This window comes from Pinus tabuliformis, chromosome 5_1 (genome assembly GCF_031772625.1).
Source record: "Pinus tabuliformis cultivar Carrire ecotype Pingquan chromosome 5_1, CPIR1, whole genome shotgun sequence".
Lineage (NCBI taxonomy): Eukaryota > Viridiplantae > Streptophyta > Pinopsida > Pinales > Pinaceae > Pinus > Pinus tabuliformis.
In genome coordinates this window covers 696,556,956-696,584,120 of record NC_142305.1, presented here as the reverse complement: position 1 = coordinate 696,584,120, position 27,165 = coordinate 696,556,956, and the positions used below count along the sequence as shown (strand labels likewise).

The window sequence follows — 27,165 nt, the reverse complement described above, 5'->3', positions numbered from 1 at the left end:
TTGAGTTTCTCCTTATTCTAGGGCTTGTAGGTGACCTAATGCGCCTTCCTTCGAACTTATTGCTGCAATTTCCTTAACTTTGACCTTGTAGTAGCAAAACCCTTGCCTTCCTCCTTCCCACGTGAGAGAGAGAGAGAGAGAGAGAAATAACCCAAACACTTGTCCTTCGTCCTTCTTCCTTCTTTGCTAGTCTTCTTTTGCTCTTTCTTTGCTTGAATGATGAGAGGATGAGTGAGTGTCCATAGGAGGTTGAGTTTCCTCCTATATATAGGCTTTCAAGGAGGACGACATGCCCTAATTTAGGCTGACTTCTTAGCTACCAGGTTGACTTGGTCTTGGAGGGTATTTTGACACTTTTAAATACAAAAATAATTCTTTTTACAAGTTACCATGTGTCCAACGGGGTCTTCTTCATATGACAATGACTGTTTTGACTTCTTGACCCTAGGACAAACCCTCAAAACACTCAATGGGTGATTGACCTCTAAATAAAGTGACCTTGAGCATGAAACCCAAGCTACAAAAATAACAGTAATAATTTTTCTTTCATTTTACAATATTCAAGAATCAAAACTACATTTCATATTTATGAAGATTGAACCTAGTTACACATTTCGACATCTTCATCATTTGGATTCAACCCAAACAATTTTTGGGTTTTCTTGGGTTTTGGGAGAGGAGTTCAAGCTGAAATTTCAGAGCATTCCAAGTATTATTTTGAGCAGAATGTCCAGTTCCATTTTGCAGCTTGTAGGAGATTTTTTGGGCAGTGCATATTATTAGTTTGGAGCCATTTCAACAGTTGGGTCAGTGAGATTTCACCAAGGGTTTGCATAGCTTGCTTGGCAAGCCCAAGTTCCAATGTTTTATCATTTTTTTCTTAGATTTCCCCATATTAATAAAATGGCTCATATTTTTTGCTCATATTTACTGGTGTTCTAAATTGGGTGTTTGATTTATATTTTGCTTGTTGTTCCTAGTTCATAACTCTATATTTAATGTTATTTTCCAATTAGGAATGTTACAGTGGTATCAGAGCATGATCTTGGCTAAGCAGTGGGGGAGCTAGCAGGATCATGGAGGGATAGGCATGCATGCATAGTGAATTGTGAAACTATGGACATTCCAGTCAAGCAAGAAAGATGGAGTACACAGAGGATCAGGGAGGAAATCAACAGAAACAATGAGAAACTAAAAGAACTAAGGGCCCAGTTGAGTAGCCTTGAGGGGGTAAACCAGAGCCATATTCATTTCTATGACAGTGACCCTAGAGATATGCATGTCATGAGGATGAAGCCATTCACATCACTCGTGGGAGATCATGCAAAGCAAGGTATACTGAAAACGATGGGAAAATTAACCATCACCCTCTTTGATGGTTCAACTAGGAGTTTTGTTAGGAAATGGGTGCAGGAACTAGACACATACATTTGGCTAAACCTCATGAGAGAGGTGGATGTCATTAGACATGCCACTTGGAATTTAGATGGAGATGCCATGGAGTGGTGGTACTGTGGACTGATCCCTTTGGTTCATGTAGGCATCAAGTCTTACAGAGAGTTCACACGAAGGCTCATAGAGAGATTTGATCGAGAGGACACCAAATCCCCTCAGCAAGAGTGGATAGGACAGGGACAGTTAGAGGGTGAGACTAGGAAGCGTTTTTGCTAGTGGAGACATGGCTTTAGATATGAAGAGCCTGAGGAGAATGTTGAGCAAGAGGCTAAGGGAATGCAGGATTGTGAGGAGCATGTAGATATACCTAGTGTGATGCAGGTGTCACCCTTGTTAGAGATCCCTTTGATAGCTTTGGTTGAGACAGTGGCAGGGAGAGTAGAGCACCCATCCATGGGGCTATCCATTGACGAGGTGCTAATAGGCATGAAGGCATCTAGATCCATGATAGAGTTGTCAGACGACAACCACCTATAGTTGACCGGTGAGGATGTTTTGCATGATGGTTTGTCGATTGAAAAGAAGTTGGAGGCTCATACTGTGGCCGTGATGGAGGAGGATATGCAACCATCCTTTGGGCTAGCCATTGATGAGGGGCAACAAAGGGAGCACGCTTTTGGACCTCAACACAATTTACTTTAGAGGCATGCTGGTGGGGCTTCCAACATTATTGGCCCACCTCTATGTATCAAATCGAGGGGAGCAGAGTTGTTTAGACAAATCATAGGGGATGACGAGATCAGTGGGAGCGAGCGACTTGAGTTGAGTTTTGCACAACACCAACATGTAGGGCTTGTTCCTGACATAGGAGATTGTACATTTGATCCCTCCTTTAGTATTGGATGGTGAGAGGTACTGAGCTGGTAATCGATGGAGCAGGCTAGGAGGTTGGATACATCCATGGTCATAGTTCAACAGAGACTGTGGATTACTAGAGGGGCTCAAGGGTTGGACTATTGTTGGGATCCAGGTCGGATTCCTTATTACATCATGGAGTCAGTATGTGATGGTAGTAGTTGTGTGATGGAATCAGTGGTTGGGCACACACATTTTCATATCCCCTTTAGAGTTCCAGAAAACACTAGTCATAGGATGGATTGACAGGGGAGTAGGCAGATTTTGTGAGTTGTCATGCTTGGTTGGCTGTACATGAGATCGTGGGAGGATCAACACACTCTGGTAGGCGCTGATCGGAGGAGGTGGCATCTGTAGGCCACTAGACAAAGCATTGTACGAGGATGAGGATTTTCCACGGATATGTGGGGCACAAAGGTCATAGAGCAGAAACACCTGAGTGACACTGGCACTAGAACTTAGGGAGGTTTTCCTTTCAAATCACTTCGAGAGGATCAGGAGGGGAGGTCCACTCATCCAGGGTTGTGGATGTGTGGTAGTTGAGATAGCAAACTTGACAGGAGGCGAGCTGATGCCTGTGGACTCAATTTTAGACTATAATATCCAAGTGTGTATAGGGATATGCAGCGTTCCGCAACAGTATGGAGAGGAGCATGGAGGTGTGCGGTGGTGTGTAGGGTTTCATTGTGGTGTAGGAAGTGCGGTTCACGTTGCAATGCTTTTCTTCATAGAGTGACAGACACATCGATACAAGAGGGATACCAACGAATTCGAGATGACGTGGTAACATTTAGTAGGGCTTGACAATGCATGGAGATGTGTAATTGGGTGCATTTGTATGCCAGAGGGCATGAGGATACATGGTTATATGCAATGATACTAGCAGGGAGATTCCTTGATTAGGATGTTAGGCATGCCTTTGAGGTAGACATACCCAGGTTGGGAGGGTAGATCGGTCACAGGATAGGCCGGAAGTGTCCACATAGGTTCTTGATCATACCCATCAAAACCCGCACATCTTCCACTCTTTGGCATCATGTATAGTTGAGGGGAGCCTTGTTGTTTCTGGTCCAAACCCACATTGTGGATAGCAGGACTTGGGGGATTTGCTTGAGATGACGCTATGAGAGTCAGTGCCTTAGGGGCACAATAGAGATTCTCCAGTGGAGCAGGGTCGGTGCATGAGTTGACAACCACTGGTTAGGGGATGAGGTGATCTTTTGCAGGGGTGGCATATCGTTCATCACTGAGCCTACACTTGGGAAGTTGGTCATGGGGGAGAGATGTGCCACTCTTCCTACAGGGCATGTTGGGATCTTGCATGAGCGGAGGATACCATGTGCGATTGAGGCATTTTTCTAGTGGGTGTCCGGGCTCCATACTGTATTGGCACATTATCGAGAGTGTGGATGGCAAACTTAATGGTGATGGTTGGTAGGGGCAGGACATAACTGCATACATTGAGTTGATTGCAGTATCGGATACTCATCTATTGACTGCATTTAGGGGGTAGCTATTTGGCACAAGTGGTTTCCAACAGTCATTAGTACCACATAGTGGCAAGCCCAGGGCAGTTTAGCATGCATCAGATTAGTTCATGATATATGGAGCCTATATATTGATTGTACGCAGGGACTAGAGACGAGGCACAGATGGATTCTAACAGTTGTCAGAGCTATGCCACAACAGATTTGGCTATGGGATCCAGGGATTTAGTTGGTTGGTAGGTCACTCTATCTCGTGATGAGCAGGGTCATGGTAGAGAGTGATCTAGTTCACTCTTGGGTTGACACATGGGGGTTCATAGAGGCCTTCATTGTATGGCGAGGCAGGCTTTCCATGTTGTTGCATAGGTTCGAAGTTAGCTCGAGATGGGTAGGCTTTGACATCGTGGAGATGCTTGGGTAGGATGTGTTTGGTCTTTACAGTGATTTCGCCCTCAAGTTCTAGGAGAGGAGGATACGATATGAGCACGTTGGCCATCAGTTATAGTCAAAGTGATGCAGCGTCAACATGGTGGCATTCCTTTGAGATTGGCATGGGACCTTGGCATTTCAGGGCTTGGCAGTCTAGCTACACATATGGGTGAGCTATTTTTGGCAAGAGGAGATGAGGCAGACCCTCCACAAGGTGTTAGATTTACAGAGACCACTTCGCTCCCTAGTGACTTGTAGACAACACGAGGCATTGCACTAGTATGGCAGAATGATCAACAGGAGAAGATCATGGAGAGTTCAGGCGGGGGAGGATTCATCTGCAAGGAGGTTGGATTGCATTTTCAGGAGCCTTGGTTTTTCAGTAGGGAAGGTTGTCGAGGAGTTGGTTAGGATTCTAGATGATCAGGGAGCTCTACTCACTAGCAATATTCAGAGTGTTTTGGGTGATTGTGTCTTGTGGGGCAAGGAGTGCTCCACACTGAGGATGACTCCGGACCTTGGTATCAAGGGATTCATTTATGACAGGATAGTGCACAGGTTCAGGGTGACTCAGTGGCACATTTGGGACCTTGGTATTGTTTGCAATGATAGGTTGGGTGAACAGAGAGGGGGAGCACTTGTTTGAGCATTGCTTGAGGATAAGGAATTTTTGGCAGGGAGGATTGTAATATCCCCAATTTTGTGAGCAAGGGAATTTTTCCCAATTTTTGTAATATTAATTAAAAGGGGCGAATATTATTTTGTAGAAAGGTGGCAAGTATTACTTTATTAGAGATTGGCGGCAAATTATTATTTTATTAAAATGGAGGCAAAAGTCACTTACTGGAAAATGCCCCCCACCAATAAAATAATAATTAAAAAAGGGGTCTAGGAGCATGGGAAAAAGTTATAAAAGGAGGAGTGATGCATTTACTAATCATCTTTTGACTATTACATTTTACCTTTCATCTTCTCTTGGGACTATTTAGCACAAGAAGAAAGTGTTGTTTAGCACTAGGAATTCCAAGCGGAATTCCATCCTCATTTCAGAGAACTTCGAGTGTCGCCCTAGCGAGGTAATTTGGGAGTCCAATTCAAGGCTTTCCTTGAGATTCATTACAGGAGTTTGCCCAGCTATGCGCATTTCCTGGGTGCAAAAGGATTTTATATAGCATTATTTGTAGTAGCAACAGCGGGTTAGAGGATTTGGGTCTTTGCAGAGAGATTTTCGCTCATTGGAGCTGGAGTTTGGTGGCATTTGCAAGGCAAAGATTGAGGAGCTATTGTGGGCCAAATTTCTCTCAGTTGTGTAGTGCGTAGAGCTCACTGGCTAAAGCTCGCGAGGGGAGGAGCAGCTAATTCCGGGAGAGTTTGGGGTTGTAGAGAAAGCCTATTTTCAGAGGAGAATTTGCGTGGAATTTAGGTGGCTAATCAACAACTATCTATAGAAGATTTGAGCAGAGCTTCTTCAGTAGGGCACAAAGTCTACCCGATAGAGCCATTTGCACTTTTTGGTGTCAGTAGGGTCAACCGGAATTGGGAAAAACCCTTTTTAGGTTTTGTTGGGATTGGTGTGTAGAGGCTGGGGTTAATTTTTCAGAGCTCTGGACAATATACAGGGCAGAAACCCAATAGGGCGTATAGCCAGACAGAGAGACATTTTAACCATTTTGGGGGGCTTCTTCATCATCTGAATTCAGCCCAAACTATTTCTGGGTTTTTCTGGGTTTTGGGAGAGGTGTTCAGACCTAAAATTAAATGGCATTCTGGGCATCATTTTGAGTAGAACATCCAATTCCATTTGGCAGCTTGTAGGAGGATTTCTGGGCAGTGCGTATTATCAATTTGGAGCCATTTCAGCAGTTGGGTCGGTGAGATTTCACCTGGGGTTTGCATAGCTTGCTTGGCAAGCCCTGGTTCCATTGTTTTATTATTTTGTACTCAGATTTGCCCATATTAATAAAATGGCTCATATTTACTGGTGTTCTAGTTTGGGTGCTTGATTTATATTTTGCTTGTTGTTCCTAGTTCATAGCTCTATATTTACTTTTATTTATCAATTAGGAATATTACAGTTGGCAATAAACCTACACAAGAAATTAGCCTTCCCTTGAAGCGCTTGAAGTTGGCGAAGAGTACGTGGAGGAAGCAGTTTGATAATAGCCTCAACCTTAGACTGATCATCTCTGATCCCTTCTTGGGAAATGATGAAGCCTAGTAACCTCCCAGATGATACGCAAAAGACACACTTATTTGGAAACTTTTTGCAATAGCTCAGAAGTGGGCAGTAGGCATTCATGAAGGTCATCAAAGAGAAGTGAAGCTAGGTTTACCAAAAGCACTGTATGACAGAGCTAAAGTAAAGAAGACATATATTAATGTTTTCGATCCTTCAGTATTGTTGAATGTAATCAAGGAGGGGCTGGTAAGTGGTGCTATTGCAGGAGTTATAATGGAAGGGAAATAATGCCAATATTTGATCATAACTCCTGAAGCAAAAGGACTCATGCATGTTTCTTTTGCACAACGCTCATCTTCTAAGGTTCCAGGAATTATAGACTGAGGGTTGATTCCTCATCCAATTAGAAAAGCAGTTGTAGTTAGAGTTGCTCTTATGGGTTTTGGAATAGTAACTACTATGACTTTGAGTAAACAGCTATTTTGAAAGAAGTTGATTCAAAGCAAGTACATGCTGCTGAAGACTTTATTGTTAATGCTGCTAAAGAACAAAATGAATGAAAAGTTAGGGTATCTCCATCTATCTCATGTATCTTGAAACCTCACCAGATTGGTGGCGTATATTTCATGTGGGATAATTGTATCCAAGCAGTAAACAAGATCATGTTCGAAGAGAAGGGTCTTGGTTGCATTTTGGCCTATAGTATGGGACTTGGGAAAATGTTGTAGGTTTTAACTTTTCTATGCACTATTATGCAGTCCATGGAGCTCAGTTTGAACACTGCCCTTATTGTAATGCTAGTGAATGTATTGCATAACTGGAGGCAAGAGTTTGCCAAGTGGCAACCTTTTGATTTAGTCCCTCTTCCTGTTTCCATGCTTGAGGATGTTTCTAGGGAGAACACAGAGAGAGCAAGGCTATTAACAAAATGGACCGAAAATGGTGGAGTTCTACTGTTAGGCTATGCAGCATTTTGAAACTTATCTGTAGGAAAATATGTGAAAGAAACGGGTGATATAACACAGGCATTAAAACAAGTGAAGACACGACACATCATTGCATTGATAGGTTCTCCTTTACAAAATAATTTGATGGAATACTATTGTTTGGTGGACTTTGTAAGAGAAGGATTCTCGGGCAAACAACTAGAGTTCAAAAACCGTTTGTGAAACTTTCTCCATCACAGTGACAATTATACATCAGATTCCTAGTAGTACATGGGTTTATGAAGAATGATAAGAATACATATTTCAAAGGGGCACATAGGAAATGCTTCTTCAATGCATATCATTCTTTAGTCAAGATTTGGAATCATACAGGGATTTTTATGAGGAATGGTTTACATTGTGGTGGATTGCTTCGCGGTATGGCGGAGTGACAAAGATGTTGGGTTTACTTATGTTAGGATGGTACAACAACTATATATTGGAGCATTCTACAGGAAAATCTGGGATCTTGGTATTGATATGCAAGTTTTGGATTGCTGGAGGGCAAGCAATCTCGGGAAGGGAGGACTGTAATGTCCCTTTCTCCGAATGCTCACTTATGGAGATCGACTCATTGGCATATTTGATTCCCATAGACTATAGGAGCGGGAAAAGGTAAAAAGGGGAGATCCATAGTATGTTGATGACCCATGGTATTCTAATGACCCATGATATTGACCCATGGTATTATAATTAGCTATGGTATTCTAATGATAAAAGTTATAAAAGGAGAATTGGAGCCCACTTTTTGGTATGTATTGAATATATGGATTTTTGATTTGGAGGGCTCTTGGAGCTGTGTGTAAGAGGTGTGAAAACCTAGTGGAGATTAGCTTCAGTGGTGAGACTATCCACCCTAGCTGATCAAGATTTTTTTCTGTGGTGAAACTATCCACCCTAGTCGGTCAATAAGGAGGGATCATCCAGATTCCTCACAGATGTGCAGTTGGAGAAATTTGTTTGTTGGGGATTCTGGAGCTGAAGAAGGCACACTTCATCACTATAGCAACACATATTATTTGGAGGCTGAATTCTGTGGTGGCAGCAGGGTTTAATTGTTGGGTTTGTTCTGGAGGAAGGCTGAATTTCATTGGGTAGACCCAGCTTATTGGAGGCAGCTGAAGTAACCTTTTGATTTAGACCCTCTTCCTGTTTCCATAACCCTCTTCCTGTTTCCATGCTGGAGGATGTTTCTAGAGAGAACACAAATAGAGAAAGGCTATTAACAAAATGGACCGAAAATGGTGGAGTTCTACTGCTAAGCTATGCAGCATTTCGGAACTTATCTGTAGGAAAATATGTGAAAGAAACAGGTGATATAACACAGGCATTAAAACAAGTGAAGACAGGACACATCATTGCATTGATAAGTTCTCCTTTACAAAATAATTTGATGGAATACTATTGTTTGGTGGATTTTGTAAGAGAAGGATTCTCAGGCAAACAACTAGAGTTCAAAAACCGTTGCCAAAATCCCATTTCAACATTGGATGATGTGAAACTTTCTCCATCTCAGGGACAATTATACATCAGATTCTTAGAAGTACATGGGTTTATGAAGAATGATAAGAATACATATTTCAAAGGGGCACATAGGAAGTGCTTCTTCAATGCATATCATTCTCTACTCAAGATTTGGAATCATATAGGGATTTTTATGAGGCATGGTTCACATTGTGGTGAATTGCTTCGCGGTATGGCAGAGTGTGACACAGATGCTGGGTTTAGTTATTTTAGGATGGTACAACAACTATATATTGGAGCATTCTACAGGGAAATTTGGGATCTTGGTATTGATATGCAGGTTTTAGATTGCTGGAGGGCAAGCAATCTCGGGAAGGGAGGATTGTAATGTTCCTTTCTCCGAATGCTCACTTATGGAGATCGACTCTGTAGCCTATTCGATTCCTGTAGGCTATAGGAGCAGGAATAAGGTAAAAAAGAGAGATCCATAGTATTTTGATGACCCATTGTATTCTAATGACCCATGATATTGACCCGTGGACCATGGTATTCTGATGACCCATGGTATTATGATGACCTATGGTATTCTAATGATAAAAGTTATAAAAGGAGAATTGGAGCTCACTTTTTGATATGTATTGGATATTTGGATTTTTGATCTGGAGGCCTCTTGGAGCTGTGTAAGAGGTGTGAAAACCTAGTGGAGATTAGCTTCAGTGCTGAGACTATCCACCCTAGCTGATCAAGATTGGTTTCTGTGGTGAAACTATCCACCCTAGTCGGTCAATAAGGAGGGATCATCCAGATTCCTCACAGGTGTGCAATTAGAGAATTTGTTTGTAGGTAATTCTGGAGCTGAAGAAGACACACTTCATCACTATAGCAGCACTCATCTTATTTGGAGGCTGAATTCTTTGGTGGCAGCAGGGTTTAATTGCTGGGTTTATTCTGGAGGAAGGCTGAATTTCATTGGGTAGGCCCAGCTTATTGGAAGCAGCTGAAGTAACCTTGTGACAGCTGAGTTGCATTCTTCCTTGCAGCCAAATCATGCAAAATATTATATCAGTTTCCAGGTTCCATTAATGCATTATGTATGAAATCTCATAATTTAGTTGAATAAAGATTTGGTCGGGTTAATTGGTGTTCAATTGGCAAATTCTATTCTGTGTGGTGATCTTTTGATTCAGGCCATCCTGAAATAAAAATACTTAAGGGAGGTTACCCTAAACAATGGTTATTTATCCTGTCCAAAGAAACCTAACCTACTGGACTACCACCCTAGCCCAAAACTGCAATATCATAGTTAACCAACCGTTGAGGGGAGTGGTTCGGGTCTCACGCATGAAGTTTCTCCTTATTTTCATTTCAAATGGGAAAATATTGCTTGCAAAGTGTTTGTAATAATTTTTGAAAGAAAAAACTAAAGATCTTAGCAAATGTGTGCATTAATTCGTGACTAGAATTGGCTCATTCTATAAAGGGGACATTACAAGGGAACAATGTTGTATATTGTGTTGTCCAAGAAATAGTGAACTTTTATTCTATTTTGGATGAGAGAATATTAGGCTTTTTGTGTCTGTCAGAAGGATTTAAATGTTAGCTTATGTGTTAGTCAAACAAGTTATACATTTTCTTGTGGCTAATGAAATATTGCAGATATTCTGGATGAGTGGATTGAGCATGGAAGGGCTCGTGCAATGGTTGAAGCTGCAAATAACAGTAACAAGTCCATTAGCATGCCTGGCCATAGTCCTAAACCTCACTGCCTTGCACGCATGGTAAAATCTTTTGGCTGTCAATTGATATGATTTCTTTTGAGCTTGCTTTGTCTATCAACTGCTTAATCGTCAGCCATTCTCACTCAATATCACAATTTTGATTCAAACATAGATATGTGTGAAAAACATTAATAATGTAAATGAATATCAAATGAACCTAATTATGTTAGTCAACAATGAATAATGTAAATGAATGGTTATGTCCTTGAGAATGGTCATGCCCCTCATGTTGTATAAATATGACAGTCTTATTGATCAAGTGTCATCGTTGCATCATTCATATTTTATTATATATTATTTATCCCTTGAATATATATGGCTTTCCCCTTTTTCTGTGGATGCTTCGGTAATGAACAAGTGGTATTAGTTAAGTTGGTTCCTGGCATTGTGCCAGTTTGTCTGCCAGTGGAAGAAGACCTACTTTAGTGGTGGCCGAAGTTTTCCTAGTCTGGTAGCTACATTTCAATTCTCTGTTTCATACATTTTTGCTGCCAAGTATCAGTTTGCAAATATTGTCATGTACACTCCACTGCCATATACAATAACAAGAAATGAAGAAAAAAATAGTGTAGCTTTAAATATCTGTACCCTCTGTTGGAACAAAGAAGAATCACTGTTGAAGAACCACTTTGCAGCAGAACATCACAGACACACTGTAACAGTTTCCTCTGGAGTCTGAAGCACTATCTGGATTTTAGAATTGAACTTGCAGTGCCAAATTCTGTAGAAAAACTGCTCAAACGCAGTAGAAAACACTGCTATATATCTGTTCACGGTGTCACATCAGACAAAGCTGTTTCTGAAAATTTTGTATGCTGAAGCTAGTGTGAAGTATATGGAGGTGAGTAGCTGGTCATCGTAGGAGATGACTTGGGCCCCACCATCTGTGTATTATGGTGATCACTATTTGAGTTTAAAGTTCAAACTCAAGCCTGCACCTCAAACAGTAACATCACAATTTTGAAGTCAACAAAATCATTTCTTATGTTGTCTGGCAGGTTTGTGTCCCTGTGACTAAATGAAACACCTTTGTCTTGCAGATCAATGTGAATAGGATAGTTACATCATGACTACGTTTTGTCTGTTTTAGGGGGCTGCCATTCAGCACCCGTGGAGGATCTGTGTTTCTGTGCAATGCAACAGAGACTCATGAAGGATATATATATATATATATATATATATATCTATGTTACCAGGATTCAGATACGGATACGGATCCGGATCCGGATCCGCTAGTTTTTTGAAAATCCAAGATCCGGATACGGCAAGGATACGTCACGTACAAATATATATATATATTAAAAATTTTAAAAAATACTTTAGAGCTAAAAAATCAAATACTCCATGAAACCATCAAACCCTTTTAGAAAACTGAATGATAAATATGAAGATTGAAACAATGAAATGATGCATCCTCCCTCGTACAAAGTAACAAAAAGGATCATAATATCATAAATGATAATAGTAAATACATTTACATATCCTCAAATGGATCTATATCTTCTACATATTGCAACTCTACATCATGAAATTGAATAGATGATGGGGGTCCTGGAATGTAGGAAGTTGCATCAGTAGGCTGGACTGGTGGTGAAACAATATCCTCAAGTAGGTTGAGGTGAGTCATGGCATTTAGTGTCAGGTTCAAGTTAGAGATCTCAGACTCCATATCCCACATCTTGCTCGGACCTTTGTTATGCTCTGGTTCAACATGTGATAGAAGAGATTTTGGGTCTGTTTTGATGATTTACCCCTTCACTCTGCTCATGTTGTGATGGTTCCATAATGATAATGGTCTATAGACTATAGGTTACCTAACTGCATATAAAATTCAAATTATAATATATTAATATATTATCAATATAGTACATTAGTAATATACAATTAAAAAGTAAAATAAATAATGATAAAAATAAAAAAATAAAATACATTAAAATTTAACAAATAATTTTGAAATTTTCTTAACACTTCATAATAAAATAAATATAAATCTAAATACAAAATTAAAATACATCATAATAAAATATTAAAATCTGAATAGTTGAATGTTAAAATTTAAACACTACCAATTTAAATAAAAAAAATGGCATTGATATTTATAATAACGGTTATATAATATAATTATATTTATAATAATAATTATTAAATTATATAAATAATAACATATCATATATATGCTCAGATTTGAGATTTCCATACGATATTGGATATAGGCTTATAGCGTATATATAAATATTAAATATTAAATACGCTAATAGCATATATAAATTAGGGATAGGGTATATAATATTTGTTCATAACAAATGGTTAGGGATAACCGTATGTAATGTTTGTTCATAATAATTATATATGCAATGTTTCGTTATAATATATATAACCATTTATCCATAATATTTATTATCTGCTAGCCGTCCGAGTTGGTGGTGCCGACAAGCTTGAGCGGTTGAGCCCACTGCCAAATGGAACAGGGACAGGAACAGGAATAGTCAAGCGTTGTCTGCCGTCGAGTTGGTGGTGCCGAATGGTCGAAGCCGTGGCTGTCTACGCTGTTGTTTGCGTCGCTGTCTACCCTGCGGCTGGATGGGGTCACGGTGTATATAATTCCTGCAACTCGATTCAAATAACAATGCAATATAAAAAGTTAAAAACATTCGACTGTTTTAACTTTTAAAACCACAACCGCAAACCTAAAGTGTGTTAACTTTTTCTGTTTCATTTTGGCGGTTCTGACATACAGTCTCAGGATCCGTTTCGGGACAAGATATTTGTTTCCGTAAAATGAAGAACTGCCACAGTGCTGTATTTCACACGTTTCCAGGTGTATCCGTATCCGGATCCGGATCAGATCCGTGGATCCGTGGATCTTGGCCCTCTGCCTGCAGGATCCGGTAACATATATATATATATATATATATATATATATATATATATATATATATATATATATATATAGATAGATAGATAGATAGATAGATAGATAGATAGATAGATAGAGAGAGAGAGAGAGAGAGAGAGAGAGAGAGAGAGAGAGAGAAGTTAATTATAATATATAGAGATAACTGTCAAAGTATATAATTATAGTGGAACAAGTTCTTTTTCAAACTGTTCTATGACAAAGTTCTCTTTTGAAAAGGCAAAAACAAGAAGGAAAGATCAAAACAAATATAGAGAGAGTATGTTATTATTGTGGGAAGTTACGCTATATTACCTAGAATTTCAGGGTTCACGCTGTTGATTTGCTCAAGGGAAAAGAAACAAAGCAAGGTGAAAGAAGAAATATCACTGCTCATGATACCATGGTTGATTGGGAGGGTGGTATTGGTGATGGCCAAGTTGATGATAACTACATATTTTGATTGGCTTTTTAAAAGGTAGCCTTTTGGGAGGGCCTCTAGTCAAGGAGAAATTTAAAATATTGTCTCAATATTGATAGTTTTCTAGGTGGATGATGATGTGGGCTGTTGATCCTTGTTAACACATATGGGTTTGCTGGGATAAAACCTTCAGAGCATGATTCCCACCCTATATTGGTGGACCATCTAATATGCAGTATTAGCTGCAGGATTCAATTTATAGTTTATGGATTTTTCTTTTGTTTTCTATGCAGGAAATTATATGGTGCTGAAAGTAAATCCTAAACTAAAAGAGACTGCATGCTGGCTAGCAGGTAGTTTAAGGTTTATTTTGTATTATATGCAGAAAATAAAATGGTGCTAACAATAAATTCTAAACTAAAAGAGAGAATAGAATGTGCTGGAAATGAAAGTTGAAACACAAAATCACATCAATGAAATAGTACACGTACACATTAACACCTACGACTGCTGAAGTTGCTAAAATCATCTAGGGATGCGAGTTCAGTATAAACCAGTGTTCCACGGGGACTCGCCCCCCCCCCCAGGGGTCTAGTTTCCTCACTCCCCCGCGCTCCGGGGACTTGGTGACGAGTAGGGGACGTTTCCCCACGCTCCCAAAATGGAGGAAACTCGGGGGGACGTGCCAGGGAAACGTTCCCCTTCCCCGAGGGGACGTTTCCCCATGCTCCCAAAAAAATGGCCTTGCTTATGGTTTATGATTTAATAGACCTAAAGTGGTACAAAGCTACTCATGTTCTATATGGGGATAACGTCTTGTGCTGTCTTTTGGTTTCAACAAGCGTTATTTTAGAGGGTCAGTATCATGGAAATTTGCTGGACCATATAGCACGTACATGAATTTTCCCTTTTAAAACTTCTCCTTTTTTTCTCAAGTGATGGTTGGATTACAGTGGGGAGATAACTGGAGTGACAGACAAAGAATATGAGACATTCAGTTTGTGTTTTTAATTTGCATGACATTTGACATACAAACTATGGAAGCAACACCTATGTCATGTGGGAAATAATTGGGTGGACTATAGACTAACATGCGTTTACTGCAAGCATGACAAAATACTATGGGCAACAAGAAATCTCAGGAACTGTCGTTATATATGAATTTATACAGTTACAAAATTTACACAGAGCACAGTGGCTCAGCGTGAATTCTCAGGTCTGAAAATTATTTTCACCCCTGAAATACACTGCTAGTTTGAAGTTTGAACTGCATGGCATTGCTCTAATAAGGTAGACAAATTATCCATGCCATCGTTGGTCACCCAAGTTGGTTCGCAGATGGTCATCCTGCAGTTAATGTCATTTGATAGTAAACTGTCAGAAACTCTCTCATGTGATCTTCTCATCTCTCCTGGAACTAAAACTCTTCTTTCAACATATGGTGTACTGTCTATATTATATATAATATAACAAACTTTCTAGCTGTTGGATCCAATACAGCTGGACAACCCATTGTAGTTGCCCCTTCTACTGCCAATGCAATGTTCCTGATCTGTTCATTTACCTTTTCACAGAATTCAGTGGCTACCTTATCAAGCTGAAGCTCTCCCTCTGTCTGACCAAAATGTAAATTAGAATTTGGCCAAGCTGAATTAGAATTTTAAATTTATTATTTTATATGATATTATAAATTTGGATAATGTCAAATGATATTCATATCAATGATCATGCTTTGTAGCTTTTCAATTCAAACCAAATTGTCATAGTGGACTCAATTAATAAATTATATTTTATATTTATAAATTTTTAAGACCCTGACGCTCCCCCACGTTTCCTAAAAAATTGTAGGGAGCTTTTGCATAGGCCGCTCCCGCGCCCCCTCGCTCCCTCACCCCCTCGTCCCGGAACCTTGGTGGAACATTGGTATAAACATTTCAATTCAATTTAGTTCCATGGTCAGGGTAGCATTCACAAAATAATGAGTATGAAAACAATGAAAGTTCTCCTTGGAACATACTCACAGGAGATAGTTGAAGAAAGACCTGAGATTCTGTTCTCAAAATCTGTTACCACTTTATTAATATATTGCTAACAGCCTCAGTCTTTTGCTAAAATAGTAGTTGCTTACAAAATCTAGAAGCCTTTCTTTGTTTCATGTTTACATATTTATCCTAAATCAACATTGGGTGGTTGAAGTGATTCAACTCCCTATGACCCTGTTACCCACCTAAATGAGTAACCCTATAGGAGAAAACTTTTCTCCTATTCTTCATATCCAGCCGGCCAGCCATGCAGCCCTTGACAGCCACCACTAGCTGATGACGTGCCATTATACCTCCACCACCTGCATCAGCCATCTGCTTCTCACCCATCTGGCAAGAGAACAATGATGGTGGTGGTCTTCTGATGATAAGGTGTTTTATTGATTTTGAAATCGAGGGCTTATGCTTGTTTGTATTTGGGCATTTGATATGGATTATGTGGTGAACTAGAAGAAATAAGGGTTTTGACTGTGATCTTGTTCTCTCCCTTAAATGGGGGGAGGTTGGGCGGTAGGTTAATATTCGATCCAAGTCTTGTGGGACCCCCCCCCCCCCAATAAACCAATGGGTATGGGAGGGACACTACTTGGGAAGTCCTGATTTGAGATAGCATAGTTCCATCTATCCATATTCCATACTTATCACTTTCCATCACACTGTTAAATATTGTAGCTCAAACAAGTGTTCTCGCCTTAAGAGGTGTCACTAATGCTAGGAACACAGAGGAATCAATTATCTCCAAGTCCATGTAATTTTTCCTAAGTTTCACTGAGGGAAAATGTTTTAATTAAGTCAACTAGTGATTTTTAAATATTTCCTAAGTTAAAACTTAAGAAAAGTGGATAATTAATTGACATTAGTTGGGATAAGATCGATTTGCCTCTAAAAGCTTGTAAAAAGTTTCTAAGATGATCTTAGCCATTGATTGGGACAAGATAACTTCTAATCTTGGCCATTCATTTGTGAATGAGAGATTATAAAGGGAGGTCAATGGACAGCATTAGAAATTATTCAGAGAAACACTAGGAGGGTTTCAACAACAGAGTTTGAGGAAGAGTTTTGCAGGGTTTATTCTTCATCCGAGAAGACTTCCAGCTTCTAAGTTTTAGAGGGAGTTTTGCTAGCTAGATTATTGTCTGCAGAGAGGGTCGAGTTATTTTTCTGGAGGTAGTGCGAGTTTCCCAGAGGTAGTGCAAAGTGCCAGAATTCCTAGTGTGAGTTGCTGGAGGTAGTGTGAGTTTTCTAGAGGCTGTGTGAGTTTGTTAGAAGGCTGTGCGAATTGTCGGAGAGGTCGTGCGAGTGCCAAGGAGGCTATGGAATTTGCAGAAGAGAAGCCGTGGGTTTTCCTAGTTCGATTAACAGTTGTGAAGATGAATTTGCCAGAGCTTTGGCAGTGAGAAGTAAGAAGTTTACGTAATTTCTCAATAGTAGATTTGCCAAAGATTAATAATAAAACCCTTGATCTGAAAACTGGTTTTCCCCACATTGGGGTTTTTGCAGGGACATTTGTCCAAAAATATTTGTGTGATTGGTTTCTTGTGTATTCAACTATAAATATTAATTGGTGAAAGGTGTTGTTCATTTTTTTATTCATTATTTTCAGTTGATAAATTAATTTTGTTGTGTATAAGTAATCAGAATAATTAATTGGGTTAATAACAACTTTTGGGTAGTAGAAATTTCACATGGTATCAAAGCTATCTATAGCATTGGGGTGTTTCTTTATCTAAGTGTGAGGGTTTTGAAGGAGAAACCAAGGGTTTCATCACATAGGTTGATTCTCTTCAGATCTCTTCAGATTTATTGGGGTTTATTGTTCAAGGGTTTCAAAAATGGCTTCAGTTGGTTTGAGGGATCAAGATAGACTTGATGGTGCATCAAACTTTGGTATTTGGAAATCCAAGATACTTTTGTTGCTGGAGGAGCACAGACTGAAGGAGTATGCAACATCTGTTATTGCCATACCAACAGATCCGATGTAGTTAGCGACCCCCCGCAAGGAGGATGCCAAAGCTAGACACCTTATCTAAGATGGGGTCAAAGGTCATGTAGTACACCACATTGTAAAATTGAATATGTGTAAGAGGATGTGGAATGCCATCTTCGTCTATTCTAGAATGCAACTGTTAACAGAAAGTTGATCCTCAGAGAGAAGTTGTGAAACACCAGACAAAACAAGGGAGAAAGCATTGTTAGTTACCTTACTAGGGCCAGACAAGTCAGACGAGTTAACAATTGTTAGAGAAAAAGTGGAAGATGAAGAGCTCGTGAGAAATGCGTTGAATGGGTTCTCAAAGTAGTGGGACGTCTTTGTCCAGCTGATTAATGGACGACAAGACCTTCCTAGTTGGGATCGTTTTCAGAGCGATTTCACTCAGGAGGAGCTATGTCAATGCTAGCAGTAACAATGGATAGAAAGGTGAGGATGACGAGAACATTGCTCTTGCGGGAAAGGGAAAATCCAAGAAAGGCTCAAGCAAAGGGTCTAACTCCAAGGGAGAGAAAAAAAAAGAAAGACTTGAGTAAAATCAAGTGTTTCGACTGTCATCAACAGGGACACTATGTTAGTCAATGTCCTAATAGGAAGTAGGGTGAAAATAAGAAGCAACAAACAACAAATTCAACAGACATTGATAAACTGTCTACAAGAATTTAAGATGAATTTTCTCTCATTGCATGTCTATTTAACTCGACCACCACAGGTGTCTGGTACATCGATAGTGGGGCGTCATGTCACATGACAAGAGTTAGAGAGTATTTCTCCAGCTACAAAGTAGATGAGATAGGCTTCCAGATACAAATGGGAAACAAGTCCAAGTGTACTCCAATTGGGAGAGGGACAATCACATTTTAGAGGGAGCCGGACAAAAATATCCATGTTACAAATGTGTTGCACATGCCAGATCTGGGTATGAATCTAGTTTTAGTATCTACTCTTCAGGATAAGGGGTACGATGTACTCTTTCGAGGATAGAAGGTGTATCTGAAACATCAAGATTGGAAGTTAGCAAAGGAGATTGGGGTCAAGAGCAACAAGTTATATAAGTTGCAGTTTGAAGATCCAAAGGCACTGGTTAGCAACAACAGTAGTAGAGATATGGGAGAGTTGTGGCATAGGAGGATGGGTCATATCCATCATAAAGCACTTAAAATGCTTAGAGAAACAATGATAGGTATTCTAAAGGTGAGTATAGAACATGATGACATATGTAGAGAGTGAGTACTTGGAATGTTTTTAGAAGTATCATTTCCAAGGAGTGATAGTAGAGCCAAGGGTGACTTAGAGTTGATACATTATGATATTTGTGGTCCATTGTCCACAAAGTCTCTCAGGGGTTATGAATATTTCGTGACCTTCATTGATGATTTCTCTAGGAAGACTTGGATATACTTCTTGAAGACAAGAGATGAAGTCTTTAGTCGCTTCCAAGAGTTTAAGGCTCTTATGGAGAACTTGACAAGAAAGAAGATTAAGGTACTTCAGACAGACAATGGAGGCGAGTATATCGAGAAAGCCTTCATGGAGTTTTGTTCCAAGGAGGGAATCAAGAGGGAATGGATAACTCCATACAACTCGCAGTAGAATGCACAGACAGAACCATTGTTGAAGTAGTAAGGGCCATGCCATATGATCAAGATATGCCTAGATATCTTTGGGTAGAAGCATGTAACACAATAGTTTACATTCAGAATAGGGTCCCACATAAGGTGTTGGGAAAGATGATAACCGAGGAGGCATTTACAGGGAAGAAGCTAGAATTCAGTCATTTCAGGGTTTTTTGCAGTTTCGCTTATTGTAAAGTTCCAGCTGAGTAGCGCACCAAGCTATATTCAACTACAGAGAAGGGGTATTTCGTTGGTTACAACGAAACATCCAAGGCATACAGGATCTATATTCAAAGTACTCAGAAGATCATCGTGAGACAGGATGTCACGTTTCAAGAGGAGAAAACCTTCAAGAGATCTCGCGAGTTGCTAGCAGTTGATCAGAGTCAGCAAGCAAAAGCTCCAAGGGTTGAACAACAATCTTAGGTGCAGGGCACAAGTACAAGTACAGTGACTAGTATATGTACAGGTGCAGAGGAGAGTTCGCAGAATAAGGAGCAGGAGCATGATGAGGAGCTTGAAGCTCCACCCACTTCAGTTGGCAGGAGGAATCGTGAGGTGCTTCAAACATTGAGAGATGCACAAGAGTTTGTAGGAGCTCCTAGATCGAGCACCAGGGATAGGAGACCACTAGAGAGATATTCAGGTTACAAGGCATTGATGAGTTAGATCATTGGCAGTAAGCCTTCCAGCTATAAAGGGTGCTGCACAACACTAGGTGTGGCAGGATGCTATGGTGGAGGAGTACAACTCCATCATGTTAAACGATGTTTGGGAGGTGGTCCATAGGCTGTTGGATAGGATAGTGGTTGGTTCTCATTGTATCTTTAAGATCAAACATGCTGCAAATGGTAGTGTTGACCACTACGTGTCAACTACCCATAGCAGTGCACCCCCTTTTCTTCGCAAAAGGGATAACGCTTGATCAACGTGTCTGTGCCATTCGACGGTCATCGTCGACCTGATCATGTTATGTTGTAAACCCAGTTTGCATGTGTAAATTATAAATAATCTTAGCAAGATCTGAGTCATGTATGTAAATTGCTTAGGTGGACTAAATTTTATAGTGATAATCTATGTTCCGGAAGGTTTTTTGTCTCACTGATCCATGATCAGCAGAGTTTTCCTTCAGCCTAACCCTAAAGCCGGAATGAATTTTGTCATTAAAATCTTAGGGGAATCCTAGTGTGTTGATTTGCTAGATTATATTTGGTCGCAGAACTGGGTGATCTATGTCAAATGGGTTTTCCCCCTTGAGATGTAAAATTGTAAAAGTCATGATGTAAAGTGTCTTGAGGGTTAGAAAATGTTTTAATCCCCTCATAAGTCCTAAGTCCTAGGTCCTAGGTGATTTTTCCAAAGGCTAAGTTCAAGGACCCAAAAATAAAAAATAAAAAACAATAAAAAATAAAAGATATAAATAATAAAAAAATTAAAAAATTGAAAAAAAAAAATAAAATAATAATAAGTCAAATTTTTGAGTAAATAAATGCAGAATTTTAATTATTTAAAATTTTAATATATTAAAATGCATTTAAAAATTCGACGGATGAGATTAAAAGAAATCTTGATCCTCATTGACGATCGAGATTAGTTTGACATGGATCACTCGAACTAGTCGTTGGGAATTTTTCCTTTAAATAAGGTGCTAGGGGTCATTTGAGATCAGATTAGATCTGAGAGTTTAGTGCTAAAGAAAGCTCTCTTGTAGTCATTTTTTGTGCAATAAAGAAAACATTTGGGGTTGAAAATTTTGTTGGTGTTACTCTTCTGAAAGTGCTGTAAGATGTTTTATTTTTCTGCATAATTTTATTTTCGGCCATTGATAATAGCTTGATGAAGATTGATTTAGGCACAGGTATCTTGTCTGATCTTTGGGGTTTGAATGATAGTTTAGATTCTGAAATATAATGGCAGGTATCTCCATTTGATCTAGGTTTCACTATTGTTTTCTCCCTCTATGTTAATGGTTGATTTTAAGTTGTGCAGGAAATCTTATTTTTGAGTTTACTGGGCGTTAGGGGAAGTTCTCGGCTAAACCAGCCAACTCCCGGGTTGCATTTTCTAAATGAGCCCAGCCAGTTTTAATTCCGAGCTTATCATTTGATTTTTTTTTTGTTATGAATGCAAGAAGGGTTTTTTGAAGTATCTCACATTAAAACTAAATTCTGAAAATATTACTGTGGATTATTGACAACTCTGGTTGCTTAAGAGTCGAAAATCTATAAATATTGTAAATTAGGGTTTTCAATTTTGTTTTTGGCACATTTTAGTTTTTACTTCTTGGTGTTCTGTTTTTTGCCATTACAGGTTGCAGGTACAGATTTTAAAATTTTGCGGGGTTTTCAGCAGATAATCGGAAGTAGCTGGTTCAAAATTATAAGAGCCCTAGTAAATCTTAAGAGGGTTTTCCGATCCATTTATCTGCTGTCTGGGGTTTCATCAGGCAATCTCAAGCAGTCTGCAGCCTGGGGTTTTGTTTTTCGCAGGAAATTTTTCGAAATTTTTTTTAGGGTATGCTCTGCCCTGGGTCTGCAGCAAACCCTCAACCTTCACGCAACTATGGACAAACATGCAACGTCCCCTATTCTGTTGCTTGCTCCCATTTGGCCATTTTGCTTCACGCGACATTCATTTTTTCTGCTCATGCTTGCCATCATACACAGCACATCCAAGCGCAACCCTCATCTCTGTGGTTTCTCCACTGCCATAATTGCATCCATCACCCACAGATCTGCCCTTTTGTCTCAGCGTCCTTCATTCTCCTCAAACCCGCAACCTCCATCTTCTTAATTGCTAGCATCAAAACTGTCCACAGCCTTTCCTCCATTCCATTCTCTTCCTCATCGTTGTACCTATGCTCGTCAGCAACCTACCATCTCTCACGCAGTTTTCCCTCACCAGCGCATTGCATTACCTATAGAAAAAACTCAAAATATAAATAAAAACAAAAAAATGCATTTCCCTTCGCGCCAACAATCTCACTCTACTCCATTCCGCAGCTCCCAATCTCCTCCGCATCCTATCCTCATGCAGTCATAAGCTTTTGCTCCCTCAATCTCCTTCATTCTGCTACCTGCCTCAGCTCTTCTCTACGTAGCCTTGTTTTTTTTCAGCGTATCAGCTGCTCTCTCATAGCTCCTCACGTCTTTCTCCCTCCATCGAACCCTCTCCGCCTCCGTCTTGAGCTCACGCTGCCATTCCTGCGTTATTTCCACGCTCAGCTCGTCGAGAACCTGCACCTGCAAGCACAAACAAAGCATTCGAATTTTTTTTTACATATGCTACGGGTTTTGGTTCAGGGTTTGCGTATATTTTTTGTTGCGTTTCATTTAAAAACTAAAATTTTAGCTTTAGTTTTAGACATGCGTAAATTTTAGGATTTCATTTTTTTGTGTTTCGTATGGAAGGATTAGTATAGTTTATATTATTTTTGTATATGCGTTGTTTTAGTTTTATTTAGGATGTACAAAATTTGTTAATCTTTAACTTAGGGTTTCAATATATATATATATATATATATATAAAATAAAATTTTCATCTTTGGGTTTCTTTTCATGTTTATTCGATTGGTATTTAGTTGGGTTAGCCTAGGTTTTAGTTCTTTGCTTTAGGTATTTTTTAAGTTTTGTTTTGTTTTGGTTTTGATTTTAAAATAAATAAATAAAAAATAAAAAAGTTCCATGAAAAGTTAAAAAGTTTCTTTTATTTTTTATTTTATTTTTATTTAGGATGTAGAAAATTTGTTAATTTTAACTTAGGGTTTCAATATATATATATATATAAAATAAAATTTTCAACTTTGGGTTTCTTTTCATGTTTATTCGATTGGTATTTAGTTGGGTTAGCCTAGGTTTTAGTTCTTTGCTTTAGGTATTTTTTAAGTTTAGTTTTGTTTTGGTTTTGATTTTAAAATAAATAAATAAAAAAATAAAAATGTTCCATAAAAAGTTAAAAAGTTTCTTTTATTTTTTATTTTATTTTATTCATTTTTTAACTTTAGGCTTTGTTTTGATTTTATATTTTAAAATATAAAAATATAAAAGTTAAAAATTAAAAATTAAAAAAACCATAAGAAGTTTTCTTTTATTAGAATTTATATTTTCCCCCCTTTTTTGTATATATGATAAAGTGTTAGTTTTAGATTTAGATTTAAATTTTTTAGATCTTGTTTTGTTTTAAACTTAATTTTTTTATTATTTTTATAGAAAATATAAAAATATTAAAAAGTTTTGAAAAAGCTTAATAAAAAATTGAAAAATTCATTTCTGGTGTCTCTATGTTCCATTTCTCTATAGTTAAATGCACTTAATGTTTATTTTGAAGTTAGCTATATGAAAGTGGTAACTTGTCAGCATTTAAATTTTATGATCATTTAAAGCATTTATTTTTTCTTGAAGTTTAATTGCTGGATCATCGTTAACGCATTGTGCATTTGTTGAATATCTTACATCGCTTGGGTTATTTGATGATAAATGATTGTTTTACATGGTTTATACTTATGCAACATTTAATAAATAATCATTTAATCATTAACTCCATAAGGCATTGGTACATTAATTTCTAAGTGCTAAATCGCCTTGTTCTGTCTCCCAACCCAATTGGTCCACAGTTGGTCTTCATTCATCCCATGGGGTTTACCCCCCTTAGTCGCGGGAGACGGCTTAAACGGAGAGATCAGGGATCAGGGTGACAACCCCCGGTCTGAGCGTTGTCGTGACAATCTGTGCGACAACATTTTTTGGCGTCGTTGCCGGGGATAGAGTTTTTTCTATCCTTGGTTTATTCGACATTCATCTTTTCATTTCTCATCATTCTTTCATCTTTCTCATATCTCATTTGAGCTGGCAGATTCAACATTTTTTGGCATCATTTGGATCTTTTCATCACCTTATCTTTCGTCAAATCAGCAACTACTCTTCAGTTCGTTTCTTGTTTGGGTGGCGACTCTATTTCTTTTATTTTTCCCAGGCAAGAAGCCTCCCTCATATCTGCTTGTTTGTTGCTTTTTGGATCCTAGAATTAGATTCATTGTTCAAGCGGCGACTCCACTTCTTTCATCTATTGATTTTCTTGAGCAGAGATCTCGTTCTATCATCCTTTTGGTCCCTCGTTATTCATCATGGATTATTCATTTAAACCATGTCATTTTACTGATAATCTCCATGATTTTTCGGAAGAGGCCATTTCTAAATTATTTTTGTTCTCAGGTGGTGATTCAGTCGTTGTTAGAAAGCATTTAGACAAGTTTACTTGTGTAATGATCATATATTGTAGTCTTCCTCAATATAATCATGAAGATGTCAAAATGCATCTATTTGTCCGTTCTTTAAAGGGTGATGTTTTGAATTGGTTTAATAATTGTCTTGAAGATTCTTTCACTTCTTTACAAGACATTGTCGATTCTTTTAAAGATAGATATGGTGATCCAGATAGCTCGCCTTGTGCCCCTAAAATTGTGCAACAGAATGAAAATAATCTTGTAAAAGGTCTAGCTGTCGATGAAAGATTTCAAGACAATTCTTCATATCAGAATGTGCCATCCACCTGTACCATTACAGATCAAATCCATGATAGTGGAAAAGCAAGGACAAATTGTAAAAACAGTGTTGACAATGAAAAGGAAGATCATAAGCAAATTATACAAGAACTAATGTGGCTGGTAAAAAATATGGAGATCAATCAAACTAATTACGCCAATCATGTGAGAACTTTATGCACCCACCTGGAAAAACATAATAAGGAGATGGAGATCATGAAAATTAAACACTCTGATTACATAACCGACATGCAAAATCAACATGCTAAGGAAATTGAGGCCATGAAAACTAATCATGACACCAGAATTAGTTTTATGGAAAGCAAGTTATCAGGCTTAGAGGAAAATATGACGACGATGAAAGCTAATCATGATAAGGAAATTAATTCTATGCAAAATAAATTAGTGACCATGGAAGAAGACCATGCTAGGGAAATCAGTGCTATGAAGGTTGAACACTCTAGTCAGATGGATGCCATTACAATATAGGCTCAGAAATTTCAACAGCTGTCAGAGGATGAAAGAAACCAGGGAATGTCAATAGATCAGGAGCATCCTTATTTGTTACAACAAGCTCCATCTTATTATGAGGTCCTTTGTTCCACTGAAAAGTGGATAATTGAAGGTGACCTGGATAAAAGGGAAATTAATAATCAGATTGATGCTCACACGGTTAATCCACCAGTCATTGAAGATCAAGTTATAACTCATGGCACCTGTGAGATTGGTCCATTGTCCTTGACAGGGCAGATGCAGAATGAAGAAAGACATGTCACACATATCTTACATACTTCATTTGAGAGCTTTGAAGTAGAAAGTTCCACGTCATCAATGATACAACCCGCCACGAAGAAAAAGCGCAAGAAAAAGATTTGATACATCAGACGGCCGCGAGCGGCTTGATTTTCGGATAGGAAAAAGTCCTACCATATGCGGAATTGGACATGGCACATCCGATAAGCAGCCGACAGATTTTCCTGAAAGCAAGCAAATGCTCAGTATACATTATATTGAACACATCTGATGCTATGGGGCATCCTCTGTATTCCTAACCCTACTCCTTGTATTCTTTTTAGCGTTTTCTTTTCTGTTTTAGGATTAGATTTACTTTTTAGTTAATAAATGAAGAGCTTATATGTTTCCTATGCTTAATGTTATATGATGATTTTTAGACAGACGCTACTTATATTTTGTTGTGTGTTGCATGGATGCAGATTCTGGATTCTCACATTCCTACAGTACAACAACGTGTCCCCAAGTGGAGCCAGATGTTGACCACTACGTGTCAACTACCCATAGCAGTACACCCCCTTTTCTTCGCAAAAGGGATAGCGCTTGATCAATGTGTCCGTGCCATTCAACAGTCATCGTCGACCTGATCATGTTATGTTGTAAACCCAGTCTGCATGTGTAAATTGTAAATAATCTTAGCAAGTTCTGAGTCATGTATGTAAATTGCCTAGGTGGACCTAATTTTCTAGTGATAATCTACGTTCCGGAAGGTTTTTTGTCTCACCGATCCATGATCGGCAGAGTTTTCCTTCAGCGTAACGCCAAAGCTGGAATGAATTTTGTCATTAAAATCTTAGGGGAATACTAGTGCGTTGATCTGCTAGATTATATTTGGTCGCAGAACTGGGTGGTCTATGTGGGTCTATGTCAAATGGGTTTTCAACCTTGAGATGTAAAATTGTAAAAGTCATGACGTAAAGTGTCTTGAGGGTTAGAAAATGATTTAATCCCCTCATAAGTCCTAAGTCCTAGGTCCTAGGTGGTTTTTCCAAAGGCTAAGTTCGAGGATCCAAAAATAAAAAAATAAAAAACAATAAAAAATGCAAGATATAAATAATAAAATAAAAAAAAAATAAAAATAATTAAAAAATAAAATAATAAATTAAAAAAATAAAAAAGAAAATAAAATAAAATTTAAAAAATAATTAAAAAATAAATAAAAATATGAAAAATAAAATAAAATAATAAAATAATAATAAGTAAAATTTTTGAGTAAATAAATGCAAATTTTAATTGTTT

General features: G+C 38.5%; 1 protein-coding gene across 1 annotated transcript in view; it reads left to right on the top strand.

Annotated features, from left to right (window-relative positions):
• Positions 1 to 27,165, top strand: part of LOC149166852 (Flavodoxin family protein) — a 451,658-nt gene that overhangs the window by 312,335 nt on the left and 112,158 nt on the right. The window contains exon 7 of the mRNA XM_089432790.1: positions 10,512 to 10,633. Within this exon, the coding sequence (XP_089288916.1) occupies positions 10,512 to 10,633 (122 nt within the window). The remainder of the gene's footprint in view (positions 1 to 10,511; positions 10,634 to 27,165) is intronic.